General features: G+C 41.6%; 1 protein-coding gene across 2 annotated transcripts in view; it reads left to right on the top strand.

Annotated features, from left to right (window-relative positions):
• Vwa8 (von Willebrand factor A domain containing 8) overlaps positions 1-16929 on the top strand; it is a 322040-nt gene that overhangs the window by 169925 nt on the left and 135186 nt on the right. For both annotated transcript variants that reach the window (XM_041665254.1, XM_041665244.1), the window contains exons 22-24: positions 8830-8905; positions 10436-10571; positions 12688-12807. In XM_041665254.1, the coding sequence (XP_041521188.1) occupies positions 8830-8905; positions 10436-10571; positions 12688-12807 (332 nt within the window). The remainder of the gene's footprint in view (positions 1-8829; positions 8906-10435; positions 10572-12687; positions 12808-16929) is intronic.

Here is a 16929-nt window from a genome sequence, read left to right on the forward strand (position 1 = left end):
AGCACCTTAGATGGGTTCTCCTGAGGCTAAGCCAGAGATAAGAATGTTTGAGTAAGGGATTTCTGATGGATGGTTTTTACAAGGAACCCGCAGGGAGTGGAAATGGTGTAGAAAATTTAAATAAAGAATCATGTGACAGCGAGTTAATAGAGACTAATGAAGTGGAATTTAAACCTTGAAAGGTTATCAGCAGTGACTTCACTTCATAAATATAGTGGGATTATTCTTGTATTTTGACAACTTTGTCTAGTCTGGAGATTTGGTGGGTGAATTGATTCAATGTGGGATGGGTCTCTAAGGGAAGTAATAACTAGTCCTTAAAGTCACAGTGACCAACAGGGTCACTTGGGAGGCAGAAGCAGGTGGAGTTCTGTAAGTTGAGGCCATGCTCTGTGTAGGGAGTTACAACCAGGACCACGTAGAGAGACCCTTTCCCCAAAAATAAGAAAAGGAAAATAGGAAAAACTTGGCCTAGTGACTGTTTAAGGGTCCCAGCCAAAAAGCTAAAGGAGACAGGTCTGGCTAGCGCCACCTGCTGACATAACAGACTTTAGTCCATCGTGTGGCTGCCCTGGTCTGCTATTGCCTCCTGATCAGAAACACACTGTCCAGCCAGCGCAGCTGACCGTTCTCTGTCCCATCCAGAACTTGTGACTCCCATGGCCAGCAGCAAGTCCACACCACACCGTACTTTCCTGTAGAAAAAGTTCTTAGCGCTCACCCGCTCTTTGCTCTTTCAGGCAGATGTTGCGCCTGTTCTTTATATCACCACTCGGCCAAAGAGGTGAGAGCAGAGTAAGCCCTGGGTAACCGGATACTAAAGGCTGCATTCCTCTCGGCAGCGCCTGTGTGGCCTGTTCTTCAGCTGTTGATGCAAGCTGACTTTAGGACAGACTAAGTGTATCAGTCACATTGTTTGTACCAAAATAGTTCTCTTTAACTTTTAATGAGAACAAAATGTCCTTTTGAATTATCGGCAATTAAAAATGAAGATTATTGTAAGGTATTATTTTTCAGTTTTAGCTTGTGGTTCTTTATTTATTTTTGTATGTTCCAAAATGTGTCTTTTTCAAGACAACTTTTTTGATGGTAAGATTAGGTCCACTGACCTGGGACCGGTTCTGCTAGTGCACCTGTCATTCTTTATCACAGTTCCATTCCCTGTCCCCATCTTTCCCACTGGACACTGAGCCCGCCTAAGGGCAGGAGTATGTCAACTGCCTATTTCCAGTACAATAGCCGCACAGCATTCTGAGAAAGTTTGTTAAATAGATGAGTCATGTCAATTTCCACCTATTTGTCTTTGTGACACCCCTTTGGAGACTCTTTCCTCTGAAGTAGGGAGACACAAGGCCATCTATGGGAAGCCTCTGGCCTGAGGTTAGAGCTCTGGGTGCCCTGAGGGGTGACTGTGCATGTCTGGCCAGCTCTCCTTCCTCCACACAGCTGACTTTTTCAGTGTTGGGTACCTAGGCATCCCCTGACTTCACTGCCTGGAAGCTCCTCCTATCCATCCCTGCCCGGTACAGTCATATTCTTTCTCACAGACCTGTCCTCTCCACCCGAATTAATGATATTTCTTCTGAGTCCCCACTGAGCTCTGTTTTCTTTTCCTTTTTTAAAAACGGTCTTATTATAGCTGGCATTCCTTCTGCAAATCTAGGAGAGATTTCCCAGGATGACACAGCCACGTGGCACCATACAAAGGTGCTTTTGCTGCCGGGCCTCCCCAGAGTGCTGACCCTCACCTTGAACCCACTGCTGATTAAGCCAGTCGTTTCCTTCATTTGGGGTTTAATAAATAATATGAGAGATGCAAACAAATACTCTCAGGTGCTGCAATTTTAAGATAAAACATGGCATGCAAAACAGCAAAACTCACACAAATGTGGCCAGAGAGTTCCTGCTTTTCTGCCCTGTGATCCCCCTAAGGGTATCTGTATTTTCCCCTCTGCATTGAAACACCCCAAGAACAGTGGAGCTGGAGTAGACTGATTTTTGCCACTAAAAGCGGTGTCTCTTTGAGAGCATCTACAGTGAAATGACAGATAGACTGGACGGCTCAAACAACGCTCATTTCTTTGCATACCTTCTTCTGTCCTGCATGGCTTTAGCCTGGGCTCTTGAGACTGGCATATGTACAACCAGGACAATAGGAATTTTTTCCAGTTCATAAACCACCAGGGATTAGGATAATAAATATTTGATGGGTTATATATTGTATCAAATAATAGATACATAAAAGCACAACTTATGTAGTTTTAGGTAATAAATACTACACAAAATGTGCACTTCAGGTTACTAACCAAAAGAGACCTGCCTAACCAGCTCCCTGGAGAGCATGCCTATTCTGGTAGGCACAGTGCAGCAGGCTTGTTGATCAAAAGTTTGCCCTGATGATCAAAATACTTTTAAACTCTTATTTCTTTGGCTGGCCCTTGACAAAATCTTTTGGTATTTAGCCTCATGTTAGATTTAGTTCATACCACACTTGGGGTACATTTTATATTAGTTCCTTTCAAAGTACTAGGATATAAGTTTTATCAAAGGAAGGGTTTTTTTTTGCCTGTTTATATGTGTATGTGTATGTTTGTGCACATGCACACAGGAGTCCATGAGTGTGGAGGTGAGTCAGCTTTGGGTGTCGTTCCTAAGGCATTATCCCCTTCCTTCACTTTTTGAGAGAGGGTCTCTTATTGGCCAGGGACTTGCCAACTAGGCTAACTAGTTGGCTAACAAGTCCCAGAGTTTCTCTTGTCTCTGCTTCTCCAGTGCTGGGACTATAAATGCATGTCACCTTTCCTTCCTTCTTGTTTAGTTTTGGAGGGAATTTTTATAATTTATTTGCCCACTGCTTAGAAGTTTGCATCATCCCAGCAGATCCAGTCCTGCAGAATCGCTACTCCTTTTGCTCCTACCCAAGCTCCAGCTCCCTTTTTTGCCTGCACCAGTGTTGGCCTTCGCAGTCTCCTGACCTTCATTCCATTGTCGATTTCCTTTGGCTGTTTGCTAGAGGTCTTCTTTTCCCCCTTAAAGGCCATGTCTTGCCCATCTGTTTGGGGTCATTCTTTCCAACGAATCATAAACCATGCTGAAGCCATTTATCTTTCCACCACCAAAATGGATTCCGAAATCAAATACAAAGATGGCATCTGGCGTAGTCACTGCATGCATTTTGGCCAGCTTTTCTGGAATCTGCCTTTGGTACTGGTGCCTTTCCAGAGTGAAGGGCATCCATGACCATTTGTTTCCTCTAGAGCGAACACTAGTCATGAAGTTGATGTGTCATTTATGATGGCAGCCCTTGAGCAGCCAAGGAAGACAAGAGCCACACCAGCTTCTTTTTCTGAGGGTTCTGTGGGAATGAGCTGACTTCGGTCCTCATGCTGGCAAGTGAATCACCTCCCCAGCCCACTACCTGTTTGTTAGGATGTTCCTCCAATAAAGCTGCACCTGTTACTACAAATGCAGTAAATTCTTGAAAGACTACTGAATATAATGACATGAAAATTTGCTCATTTCTCCTTATAAGTGTGTAAATTATAATATACCAGTCTATTTTCTGATAGATTTATCCAGTGAACAAAGCATTCATCAGCCTTAGCCCCCTGGTCACCTCTGAGCAAAACTTTTCATCTTTGTTCTTCTAATCCTTTCTACGCTGACTAGAAGGAGCTGTCCTTCGTCTTTCACTTCTGTCTGGAAAAGAGAAGTGGAGTGCCTGCCAAAAAGCAAAGAGCAATATTACAGTTTCTCAACCAAGAAATCTAGTTTTCAGAGTAAAAGACCCAATTATCTGCGCACCATCTGAGCAGAGTTTTTATTTCTAAAGACGGGGCAATTTGCAAAGTTTTCTGAGTTTGTGGAAAATACTTGTCATGGCTTCAATTAATGGTAGGATTTCTAGTGCAACTCTAGAAGGACAAGGAAATATGGTAGTGATAAACCAGGCTGATTTGAAGTGTTTGGCCGCCACCAGGTGACTGTTTTAGTTCGTGTTCTTCCTGCTGTTTCCAGCAAATACCTACCCAAGAACTGCAAAGAGTCACATCCTGTAACTTCTTTGAAAAAAAAAAAAAATCCCCCCGCCCCAGTGTCTTCCCATCATGGTGTGTTAGGACTTTTTGGCATCTAGATTGTTAGTAAAGAGTGAGTGGCATTGGGTAAACTATGTGTCCTCTAAGGGACAGTTCTAAGGACAGGAGTCTTTTCAGCATTTGACAGGAATAAAAACTTGTTTTATTTTATGAAGGACTTTTCTTCCTAAGCATTGAGAAAGCTCAAGCACTGTGGTAGTGCCCATCCCTACCCTCGGTTCCCTTGTTTTCCCCTCAGATTTCATCCTTTTTCTCTATTGTATTTTCTTAGGATCTACATTAATTACCTCTAGATATGAGCTGCCTTGGGCTATCGGGGTCTTGAGTGGTTGACCAAGCCAGATGTATTCAGATGTATTCTGATGTTATTTTTAAAACTGCATTAATCATAGTCTTGTTTTTGTCTTTCTTTTGTATTTGTTGGCACGTTGCTTTTAACAAGGACTGTATCTATTTGAAAGTCCAAGGAAATCTCTTTCCTAATATAGCAAGATAAATTTACATATCACGGGAGAGGCCGTGTGTCTCTACTATCCAGTAGAAGGCCACTGTATCTGTAAATGGTTAACCTTAAACTTATTTTTTTAAAAAACTTTAAAAAGAAGCTTTTATTTATTTTGTAGCATGTGCATTACAGGAACCTTAAACTTATTAATATCATCTCCATATAAGTACCTCCCTGTTTCATAAATAATTATTTATGATCACATTTTACTACTGTTTTCAACTAAGGCAGGTTTGTACAAGACTGGGCCTGCCAGCAGCAGGTCTGGATCAGGAGGGACTCATGATAAACCACTGACTACTGGAGGATGTGGGCAAAGGGAGAGTTATTGTCTCCAGCTGTTTATCCCCTGGTGACCCCACCAGGTTCCACTGGCGTTCCAGCCTTGTGGCCACACGGATAGCCTGGTTGGAATCAGTGAGAATTTGGGAAGGAAGAGATGGTAATAGAGAAGGACAGGAGATGAGAATAAGCAGTCTATGTAGGTGAAAATGTCAGTGAACAAATTTAATCAATAAAAGAAAATTATGTTCTTGATGATGTCGAAAGTCTTCACTTGAAAAGTATCTAATCTCAGTCGGGTATTTCTATCCACACCTTTAATCCCAACACTCCAGAGGCAGAGTCAGTTGGAGCTCTTAAGATTTGGGACTTCCAGGCCAGCAAAGACTGCATACTGAGACCCTCTATGTCTCCAAAATAAAATAAAAAAATCTTATTCAGTAATATTATTTGTATCTTATTAATAAATTACCATTTAGTTGTACTTCCAGGTCACCCCTGTGTTCAAAATGCTGAGGAAATCTGTGTTCGTTGCCTCTCCCGAGCACTCTGTTTTCTGATCTCATGTTTGACTCGCAGTCCCAAGTGTTCTGTGCATACTGATTGCAGGTGCTAGAAGAGGGGTCATCTTTTGAAGCTCTTAGGCCTTCTCTTTTTCTTTCGCCCTCAGGTTTGACTGTATTTTTCTAAGAAAAAAACTACCATAAATCTCTCAAAATGTATCTCATTAAAATACCTTGAAAATAAATATCTTTAATATGTTTTGCTCCTCAGTGAATTAGAACATAGCTTTGTATACTTTACAACCAACATGGCAGAGCAAATTCCATTTGCTCTCCAGAGACCAGCCCTCTCCTCTGAGGCTAATTTCCCATAGCTGCCCCCAGCCGAACTCAGCCCCCCAGGGGGTTTTCCTCATTTTAACAAAGTCCTGGTCTATTCATAATTTAATTATTTTTATTGCATCTGGAGTCATTTCTTAAGTCCACTACTGCATATTAACAAGTTCGACTTTTAAAAGGACTTAAATTACAGTTAATGAAAACTGGTTTAGCATACTATTTCTTTGTGCCACGCACTACTGACATAAGCTTTGATAGAAAACTGTACTTTGTAGACTAGTAAGAAGCAGGAACAATTGGTGATAGCACAAGCACCAACAATTAGCTGAACATATATTAATTGACTTGAGCATTACCGGTAGCTAGAAAGCCATCTCTGTTAAAAGTTGGGCTAAGGAAGCTGGCTGAGATGAAGTTTAGCTTTTCTTCTCCCTAGTGTGGTTGAAATTGTTGACTCTAAACTTTTATTAGCTTATATTCAAAGCTGTTTTTGAAAGGAACAAGTCAAAACAGTTTGGAAATTGCTGTGTTCTCTTCAGGTCATTGTTTTGTATGTGTAGGATTAACATGCTTGTCCCAAGATACTCATAATGAGGAGCAATGATTTAAATCTAATACTGTGAAAGAAATTTATTGTATCATCATTAAGGAATCTCTTCATGTGCTGTATGCAGCATAGCAAGTGTCTGGTTATTTACTGATTTTACTGTTATTTACTTAAAGTTTATAATGAGATGTCATAGAAATCCAGCTCTTCTCTTACTATATTAGGTACCATGCAGAGCAGAGCACATTCTCCCTCCAACACGCACGCACGCACGCAAACGCACACACACACACACACACACACATATGCGCGCACACACACTCAGTGCATCAGGCACATTACTGGACTAAGTACAAGCCAACCAGAGTTGCATGCTTACTCTGTTTACTTATTTTACTAGCCTTTACTCTCCCTTGGATGTGCCAGATGAAAGTATCAATAGTACAACAGCGTGAACACTGACTTTGTCCTATAATCTTCTCTTTCAGAGCCAAGTCCCCTGAAAGTCAGGTTTCCCATTTGCACTTACCCTCATCGTAGTCACCTTTCGGAGATCATGTGATATGTGCTTATTTCCTAAACAACAAAACCCCGCATGCTTTTTTCTTCCAGCACTGAGTCTTTAATAAAATGAAATTTGACAAGTTGTATACTATCAAATTTCAAGCATTTATAGTGCAATTTCATTTGCCTTTTAAAAAATAGAATTTACTGATGGAAGGTGCTATAAACACTGTCTTTGTCCAGTAACTGACTCTCCATCCACTGACAGTGATGCAGGAGTTCCTTGTTCCTTTTTGGTACTGGAAGGTGTCAGGTTGTTGCCCTTGAAATATGTGAGAGCCGAGGTGAGAAATCAGCATGACGCTGGAAAAATTTGTGTGAACGAGTATTTCTCCTTTCCCCACCCACCCTCTCCTCTAGTGCTAGAATATTAATGTGAATTTAAGTCAGCTAATGAAACTTGTTCTTAACTTATTCAAAACTGGAAATTAATTGTCATCAGAAGATAGTTTAAAAAGTGACTGGCAGAAATTTGATATGCAACAGCATACTATAATGTCTCACAAAAAATTTTGAAAAGTACCAATTACTTGCCAGAATATATATTTCACTCTTCTTTACATTGCCTAGGGCATTTTAATTAGATTTTTAATAAAGACAAAACCATGATTCATTGGAATGTATTCTTTGTGACGTGGAAGAAGCAGTGAACTCTGGGGTCAAACCATGATCATGGGAGCTGGCAAAGGGTTAAAATAGGCCAGAGCTAAGGGGTTAACACAAGAAACCAACCCATTGCCTGTCATATTAGAGAACTCTTTCTGACAAGCTGTAAGTAAGACAGAGTCTAGGGATTAGAAAGATTCATGATTATATTGCCCATGTATCTGATCCATCCCTGGTACATGAAACCTGTTATAGAGAAGCTACCTGCTACTATAGAAAGTCTGGCTTCAGCTCACCTGGAATAAAGGATGGATGTAAACCATGAACTCGGAGTGCGGCGACTAGTCAACCCCAAGTATACCTGCTGACATCAGTGTTTTCTCTAAGATAGACTTGAAGGCCATCAGTACCATTCCTTGCCTCCTAGATGCACATGGCAAATTTTTAAGTTTGCAATAAAGTTTGGCATTTGGGTTTAAGTTTCATAGGTATATTACAAAACCACAGTGTGAAGTTTTCAATACAGACAGTGTCTTATACATAGCTGGAAAGTTGTTGCTTATTTCGAGTAAGCAGCGGGGTTCTTTGAAAGATCTCTTTGGACTCTTAGAGATACCGGTTACATTTTATTTTATGTGATTTCATTGTGTAGCATGGTCAGATTGACCATAGACCTTTTCATTATTAAGATACAGTGTGTGTAGAATGTAAAGACATACAGTTGCTTACCCTGAAAATGTTAGAACTTACCTATATATTGCCCACAACACTGCACATGCTGATAGGAACTTTATGGCTCATCAGAAAAAAGACTCGGAGCATAGATAACTAACTCGATGTTAACATTTTTCAAGACCCTCAACTTAAAGGAAGGCCAGACAAATAGTAAAAGAGTAGCTTTAAAATAATATGGTACAAAGCCTTGGATTTCATCTCCAAATCTTCAAAATCCTGTGATGTCATTGTGGTTCATCAAGGAGCGTGAAAGTCTGACCTTTGCCCCAGATGGCAGATTGGGTAGGATGTAATGTTCATAGATTAATCAGCCAGGGTAACAAACTGATCATCAAGTTTTATGTAGCATAAACATTCTTTGTAATATGTAGTAATATAAACATATAGTGAAACCATTACAAAAAGGATTGCCGGGGGGGAGGGGTGGGGAAGATTTGGCAACTCTATTAATTTCTAAACCCTATAGACTTATCCTGTCAACAGAATGTTCTTGCTGGCTGAACTTACTCATTGCTTTGGGGTTTGTTTTTTTTTTTTCGGGGGGGGGGTAAGCAGGATGATGAACAAATTTAAAGATTTACTCATTATTTACTCATGTTCAAACATTGGTTTATTTCTGTCCTGACTATGACATGATTGATTTGACTTCAGGGACACCACAGTGCAGACGCTGACCCTGCAGCCCTCAGTGAAAGATGGACTGATTGTGTATGAAGACTCACCTCTGGTCAGTAAGCCGATGATACAGATGATTTAAAGTGTGTTTTGATTGCTCCTGTACCTCAGCCTACGGGTGGGTCAATTATCTTAGCACAGGCATGTATCATTTTAGGTGCAAGTTTCTGTATAACTGGAGTACTGCCTGCATCATTTTAGATATGCTTCTCTGTCAAAATGAGATGGTTGGGAAAGTAGCAAGCTCTCCTACTGCATTTCCCTCCTGAGCAAGAGACTCGGGGACTGGCAGGGATCTCTGCTTGTTTTCTGAGGCTTCTTAAAAGTCTGTTGTTCTAAACTAACAGAACATTAGCCTGTGTTTTGGAAAGCTGAGAGGAACTGACTCCCACTCCAGGCTCCGATCTAAGCCTGACCACAGAGCTGCTCAGCAGGCAGCTGTCATGGCGCTGTCATGGCCAGGCCCCAAGGCTGGGGACTTTGGGATCTGTGCCAAAAGTCTCCAGGGTTGAGCCCAGCTCTTCTCTAGACAGAGATGTTTTACAGATAGGAGCCACATCTTTTCTGTTTTTTAATTTAGCTCATTTTTACCCTAAATTAAAAAACCCTTATCAGCTCTTTGCGAGTACAGGTATGTATTGTGACAAAAGAAGCATCCTTTATTGATTTGTTTCCGTAAAATCATTAGGTACTCATGTGCAGCAGAACAATTTTATATGGTCCACTAGGTTGTAAGTTATTAGTATCTCTTTTAGAAAGAAGTTTTGGGTTTATGTTGAAATGTCTAGAGATCTCCTACCTGCCTCCTTAAGAGCGTGAGTATAGAGATCTTTTACCTGCCTCCTTAAGAGCATGAGGAGAAGCCTGGCAAGGGCAGGGTGAATCCACAGCCTCATCCTTCTTCTCAGGTCCCCCTCCCATGGTCACCCGAGACCTGGAGCGCTTGTCTCCCTTTCTCCCTTCCCATCCAGACGGTCTATAGATTGTGCTCTCCATAAGACCCGTCTAATACTTTTATCTGCATGTTTCCATGCCCATTTCAACCACTTTCCCAAACTGTTTGTTCTGTGTGTTCTGCCAAGTTCAGGGCCCTGAAGCGGAGCTCTGTGCTCCATTTTCATCACGTCAGAACTCACACGTGTGTAGTTCTGTCCTCTTACTTGGGGAGGTGAGGTGCATATTTCCTGGTCTGGCAACCCATTGCTTAGCAGTAGGAACACAGTCTCCCTTGCTGTGCCTTTCCTGACATTTACTGTCCTAGAGACATACAGTCTCTCCATCTTCACTCTTCCCCAGATGCAGTCTGTCCATCCATTTCCTTTGCCCTGAATGCCCACCTCCTCAGATCAAAGGGTGACAGTATTTGACGATCTGTAACAAGCAGTTTCCAAACTGTACAGTGACTGTTAAGTCTCACTCCTCCCGCTCTCTTTGGTACTTTGTCTCCCCTGGGCTAGGATGTGAGATGGGGCCAGAAATGTTGTTAGTAACTCTATGATGCTGCTGTTGCAAATTCAAAGCAGTGAGTGATGAGCTTTTAATAATGGTTACTTTGGTTCTTTTGTTGCTCCTGTCTTCAAAGGTTAAAGCGGTAAAGATGGGTCATATTCTAGTAGTAGATGAGGCAGACAAAGCACCAACAAATGTCACCTGCATTTTGAAAACTCTGGTAGAAAATGGAGAAATGATTCTAGCAGATGGAAGGCGCATTGTTGCACGTAAGTAGTGAAAAGCAACATTTTCCTTCATGTGTGTAGTTTTTACATCTCTAGTATGTGTATCTCTAGTTCTTGCCTATAAATAAGCAATAAGCTTAAGTTCATTGCAAACTAAATTGTACAGACAATCATTTCTAAAAATAACACCTAAATCTAGCCTTGCTGATCTCAGGGTTTTGTTTGTTTTTTGGGTTGGTTATGTTTGATTTTTTTGTTTGGCTTGGTTTGTTTTTGCTTTTTGTTTTGGTGCTGAGAGTAGAATTGGGACTTCAGTAATGGTTCAGGTGCTCTGTCACTAACCTACGTCCACAGTCTCCAGTTACCCTTTTCTATGGTCAGTCTTTGAAATTTTCAGTAACAGAAATTGAGAAAAGTCAATTTTATGCTTTTCTACCCTAAAAATGCCATCATTGACTCTTTATACCTGCTTTTCAAATATTTGTATGTGATTCTCTTATTAAGTTGCTATCTTGAAATTCTAGTCTGTTTCTCTTGCTCACATTATTAAAACTTACTTTTATTTTTGGCTCAGTATAATTAAAAATTGAATGTAGGCTAGAGAGATGGCTCAATAGTTAAGAGTACTTGCTGCATGCCTGGTGGTGGTGGTGCATGCTTTTAATCCCAGCACAAGCAGATCTCTGAGTTCAAGGCCAACCTGATCTACAAGAGCTAGTTCCAGAACAGGCTCCAAAACTACACAGAGAAACAAAAAGAGTGCTTGCTGCTCTTCCAGACAACCAGCCAGGTTCCATTGCCAGCACTCACATGTTGGCTCACAACCGTCTGCAGCTCCAGTTCCAGGGAATCCATTGTTGTCTTCTGGCCTCCACTGGCACACATATGTGGTACATACGTTCAAGCAAAATGCTGCAGATATTTAAAAATCATTGGATGTTTTATTTAATTTGTGTGTATGTGTATATACATTTGTAAATGTTTATTTGTGATATATATCATATATCAATCACTCAGAAGGGATTGTTCTCTGCTTTGGATTTTCTTTTCTTCCTCCTCAAACTCAGAAATACTATTCTTTTAGTAGATATTGCTGGGGGAAGGGGATAAATTCATCAGTATTATCTTAGTTTGGATTTCTATTGCTCTGATAAAACAGTATGATCACAATCAACTTTGAGAAGAGAAGGTTTGTTTTAGCTTAGAGCTTAGAGCTTACAGCTCTCAGGCCTCCATCGCTGGAGGAGGCCATGGCAGGAATTGAAGGTAGAGGTCGTTCAGGAATATCGCTTATTGACTTGTTCTTGTCGCCTGCTCAGTTTGCCTTTGTATCTGCCCCAGGACTCCCTGCCTAGGAGTGGCATTACCCACAAAGGGCTAGGCCCTGCCACATGAGTCATTAACCAAGAACCTGCCCCCACAGACTTGCCTATAGGTGATCTTATGGAGACATGTTCTCAGCTGAAGGCCTCTCTTCCCAGGTGACTCTACCTTGTGTCAAGTTTACCAAAAAATAAACCCAAACCAAGCCAGTGAAGGTATATATAGAACTGCAAGGCATTTTAAGTTTTCCAAATATGTGCAAGATGCTGATTTTAATTTTTTGTCTCTTGAAAAGACCTGGAAATTTATAGCTAGCTATAGAAAAACATAGTCAGCACCATACGTTCTGAAGAATGTATATGAAGTGGCCCATAGGAAGTCAGCATGGTAGAGGTCTATCCAGAGGTCTGCGCAGCACCGTCAACAGCTGACTAACATTTCACTTTCTACAGCTCAGGAGGAAGACGATTCACCTTAGCCTGAGTACTGTCCCTTCCCAGGCTCCCTCACATTCTCCAGGGTTAGAACTCTGCCTGCATCTTTACTCTGAAGACTACAGAACACAAAAATGGTACAACAAGGGGAGGAAGGGCTGTCTAGACAGAAGCTATGACCAAGCCCTGTCTGGCCCTCTGTGATTTTGAAGGATAGCTTAGAAGTAGAGCATAACAATTTTCAAACTCATGTGATTTTTTTTTTCTGGTGTTCCGGATTGAACGAGAGCCTCACTGCTGTCACTCATATGTCCTCCCATAGCTTGTAGACGACAGTTGAATCAGGAACACCTGACGCCATTTTGAGTGGAGTTTCACAAACTACCTGTTTCGTTTTTCAGATGCTGCTAATGTGGATGGAAGAGAAAACGTTATCGTGATTCATCCTGACTTTAGGATGGTAGTTCTGGCCAACAGGCCTGGCTTCCCTTTCTTGGGCAATGATTTCTTTGGCACTTTAGGTAAAAACAATAACTATAATGATAACAATAATAGTTCCACAGCAATGCTATAGTGCCTGCTATTACTCACATTCCTTCATAACCAGCTGTGGGGGAGGGAGAGCTTTTGATACAGGGGTTGTTTTCTGCAGTCACTTAGCTAACAAGTGGCGGAGCTAGGCTGCGAGCTGGACTGCATGTCTGTGTCTGCCTCAGCGCCTCTCTTCTTCAGCAGTTGCACTGTACTTTGCTGTTTAATGCTCCATAGTGAGTGGCTGTTAGTGTCTCCTATCACCTCCTTTCAGAAGGCCATGGCCAGCTGTGCAGAGACTGGTTCCTACTGAGTAGGGAGGCCCCGGAGGATGCATCATCATCAACAACTTAGGTGGATTCCCCTTCTCTGGAATCTCATACACAGTACAAAGCAGGCCCAGGCTCCTGTTAGGATCTTGATCTGGCAATTCCACAAAGGGTTTTGTCCCAGCGGTTTACCTGTGCAGCCATTTCAGTACAAGAATAGTCAGCATAATACTGTGTACGATATAGAATGAGAGCAACCCACTGTCCCTCCAAGGGAGACCAAAAAAAGAAACTCTGTGTCTGGATCACAGAGTAGTGTGCCGCTACTCAGAGAAATGAGGTAAGTAATCATGCTGAATTGAAAATCAGTCCCCCCCGGAATATTAATTGAAGCAGTAAGTCATGGAAATGAGTGCAGTAGTCTGCTCCATACATTTTAGGAGGAACAGCTGTATGTGCTCATGCTATTTATGCAGCTTTTATTTTAGATTCCTGCAGTAATGCTGCTCTTACAAATGTGCTCACGTGACCACTCTAGAGCAAGCCTATGGTTTTCTCTAGTGTGGAAAAGTAGAAGTTCTTTTCCGGTTCTTCACAGCCACGGTCACCCTAAAGCTCCCCTTTTCACATTCATTCTGAGGGCTGCAGTGATGCTCATTGTCCATTCTGTCTCCGTCTGCCATCACCTTGTGCCACTAGTCTCTCCCATTCCTGATTTACTCCTTTTCCCTCTACCTACCCCTCTCCCGTCCTCCTCTTCTCACTCTACTTTCCCCTTCCCCTACCTCCCTGCTCTGTTTCCCCTCTCCCCACAGTGGTTGCTGGACAACTTTGGTCTTCTAAATCCCTAACCTCTTGGCACCTTAGAGTTTTTATTTATTTATTTATTTATTTATTTATTTATTTATTTTTGACACAGCATCTCTCTGGTCACCTGCTTTTTAGCCAGCTACTCTTAGAAGCGCTCAGCAGCTGTCTGTTCAGAAGCTGCAGTTCCAACATTCATTTCTTCTTCGCCTCTCTCAAGTCAGTTCTAATTGGGTCTTTGCCTGAATCACCCAACAGAAGCAATTCTTGACTAAACCCAGTCTATGACTAAACCTGGTGATGGGTTCCCTAGCTGTGTCTTAGCCTCAGTGGTGCTTAGGACAGTTGCCACAGTTAGTCACTCTCCTGTCCTTACTTGATGTCTGATCCTTCCTTAATGCTTTCTGGGCTTTTTCTCACATTGGTGACATTTCCTCAATTTCTACATTGACTCCTTCATAGAATGTTCTGGTCTTCTTTTATCTATCTATAATCATTCCCTTGATAAAATCAAAGCATATCATTTCACGGTGTCACTTAAATAACTGTTATTGCCATGAATTTCTCTGCAGCCAGACTGTCCAATTCCCTGCCGAACACTTATTTTCAACTTGTCTTAACTTGGATCTAATAAGTCCCCAATATGAGGACTCACTGGATGGATATTTCTATTTAATCCCCTTGATTTATAATAATGACGCCATTGTTCTTGACAACAACATTTTTCTCGAGCTTCTTTTTTCTCTTACATGTCTTACCATCTACCAGGAAATCTTACTGACTCTTAAAACACATTCCAAATTATCTCACAATTAACAATATTAGCCATCAATTTAATTGGAGCCACCACCGCTCTCATCTTGATTATGAATAATAATAATAAATAACAGGTTAATTAATGGGCTTCTTGCTTCTGCTCCTGTCTGTTGGCATGATCTGTGAAAGATCTAAGATTTTACCTTTTTGACTAATAAATTAGCCTGCCACAATTTTATGTTAGGAAACACCAGACTCTGATCAAAAGCAAATGAGGAATTATGTCTCCTACTGAAAGTAGTAGTCATGGTAGTTGTAGTAAGAGAAGAAGTAAGTAAGTAAAGCTGACCAGTAGAGGATAGGAGTGATCACAGTCAGCTTGGATTAATGTCAGACAATCAGATCCTGTCTCAAAACACTTAAGAAAAATCAGTGGTCAGTGAGTCAATATTTATGCTTGTGTTGTTCAAGCCCCAGTTTTTCCAGGACAGCATGAAGGAAGCTAAATAATCCCTGATCCTGCATTGGGATGCTGTGCAAAAGGACCTGAGCTTAGGTAACATCCTGCAATAAGCATGCCTATCCATGCTCCGGAGAGACTGCCTTCCAAAGTTATGGATCTGTAACTGGTTGGTCAGAGCCTCTTCAAGCAGAATGAACAGCAGTGCTGCATGGGCATTTGTAGGGCATTTGTCGCCCTACACCAGTAATTCCTGACCTGTAGGTCACAACCCCTTTTGGGAGTCAAGAAACTCTTTCACAGGGGCCACCTAAGACCAATGGAAAGCACAGACATTTACATTATGATTCATAAAATTAGTTAGGAAGTAGCAGTGAAAATAATTTCACCAAAATATGAGGAACTGTGTTAAAGGGTTGCAGCATTAGAAAGTTTGAGGAACACTGGTGTACACCCTCTGCAGTTTGTTCTTGACAACTGTTGGAGGCTGTGGAAATATATGGCATATGGCAATTAATAATTCAGATGTCAACCCACCAGAAGAGTGACTCTGATGAAGGTTAATCCTGTCCAGCCAAGGCCTACAGGACATCAACTCTGAAAACTGTTGTTTATATTTGCTAAAGCAGCTTGATGTCTCCCCAATACCTGCACTGTAGTGTGTAGTCTCATGTGATATGTATATGCAGTTTCATAATTATATCTCAATCTTATGGGCACATATATCTGTGGGTGGTCAGGAAGATGATTTTTCATTTAGCTATATAATTTCGATATATATATCTATATATATAAATTATACTATATAACTAGATCTCTTTGTCCCATGAGGACTGTAGAGACTAAAAGCCTGCTTTGTTCCTTTTGCTGAGACTAACTGCACACAATTAGCTGACTTTCACCTCAAAGCAAGTTCAAACTAGACTAAAGGCCTTTTGTAAACAGATCATAAAACTTTTACAGCTATCCACAAGGTCAGAGTCACAGATGTTGCTACACAAAGCACCCTAAGAAAAGCATGCCAGTTCTTCGCTTGCCAGTCTGCTGACAGTAGACCTATGTCTCAAAGTTTATCACTGGGCACAGTGCCCCCCCCCCCCCGGTCTGGTCACGGTCTTACTTCTGTAACCTTGGAACCTTGTATTGTCATGGCAATGGGCTCAACTCCTTATTGCTTACTCTAAAAATGTACTTTTGACCAGTGAGAGGTAACTCTTGTAATTTCTTTAGTCACTTCAGAGCTCCTGTAAGAAGAAAGTTTGGAGGCTAGAAAGAGAAGAAGCTGGGAGGAATCAGAAGTAGGGCAGGAGAATTAGAATAGAACCTGAACAATAAAGAGACTGATTTGGAAAAGCACAGAGTGGGAGAGTTCATTCTTTTGTCCTCAGATACCCTAAGAGAAAAGTTCCCTTTGCCTACTGTAGTGTGCAGTCTGAACCCTGAAGAGGTCCTTAGGACTGGACCCCAAAGGACCTCGACAGATAGCAGTCTACTCCTCTGGTTAAAAAAAAAAATCCCTGTCTTCCCATTTCACTCTGCACGTAAGCTCATCTCCCAGATGCTGAGCCTGTGTTCAGTGAGTCCAGTATCCTTTGTGATGTTTCCCACATCTTCTCTCCAAACTTCCTTGCCTCGCTCTTTTATGTGCCACTTATACTTGCTTTAGAGTCTTTGCTTTGACTGTATTAACCACCTAGCTAAAGCTACTTATTCTCAGACTTTACCTTCTCAGTGGGGCCCACGTGGCTGCCCTCTTCCACAACCACTTCTGTTGTGTACTGTACTTTCTCAACAGAACATAAATTCCACGAGGATGAGGA

This window comes from Microtus oregoni, unplaced genomic scaffold, assembly GCF_018167655.1.
Source record: "Microtus oregoni isolate MIOR12 unplaced genomic scaffold, Mior012 000001F_ref0000356, whole genome shotgun sequence".
In the NCBI taxonomy this organism is placed as follows: Eukaryota; Metazoa; Chordata; class Mammalia; order Rodentia; family Cricetidae; genus Microtus; species Microtus oregoni.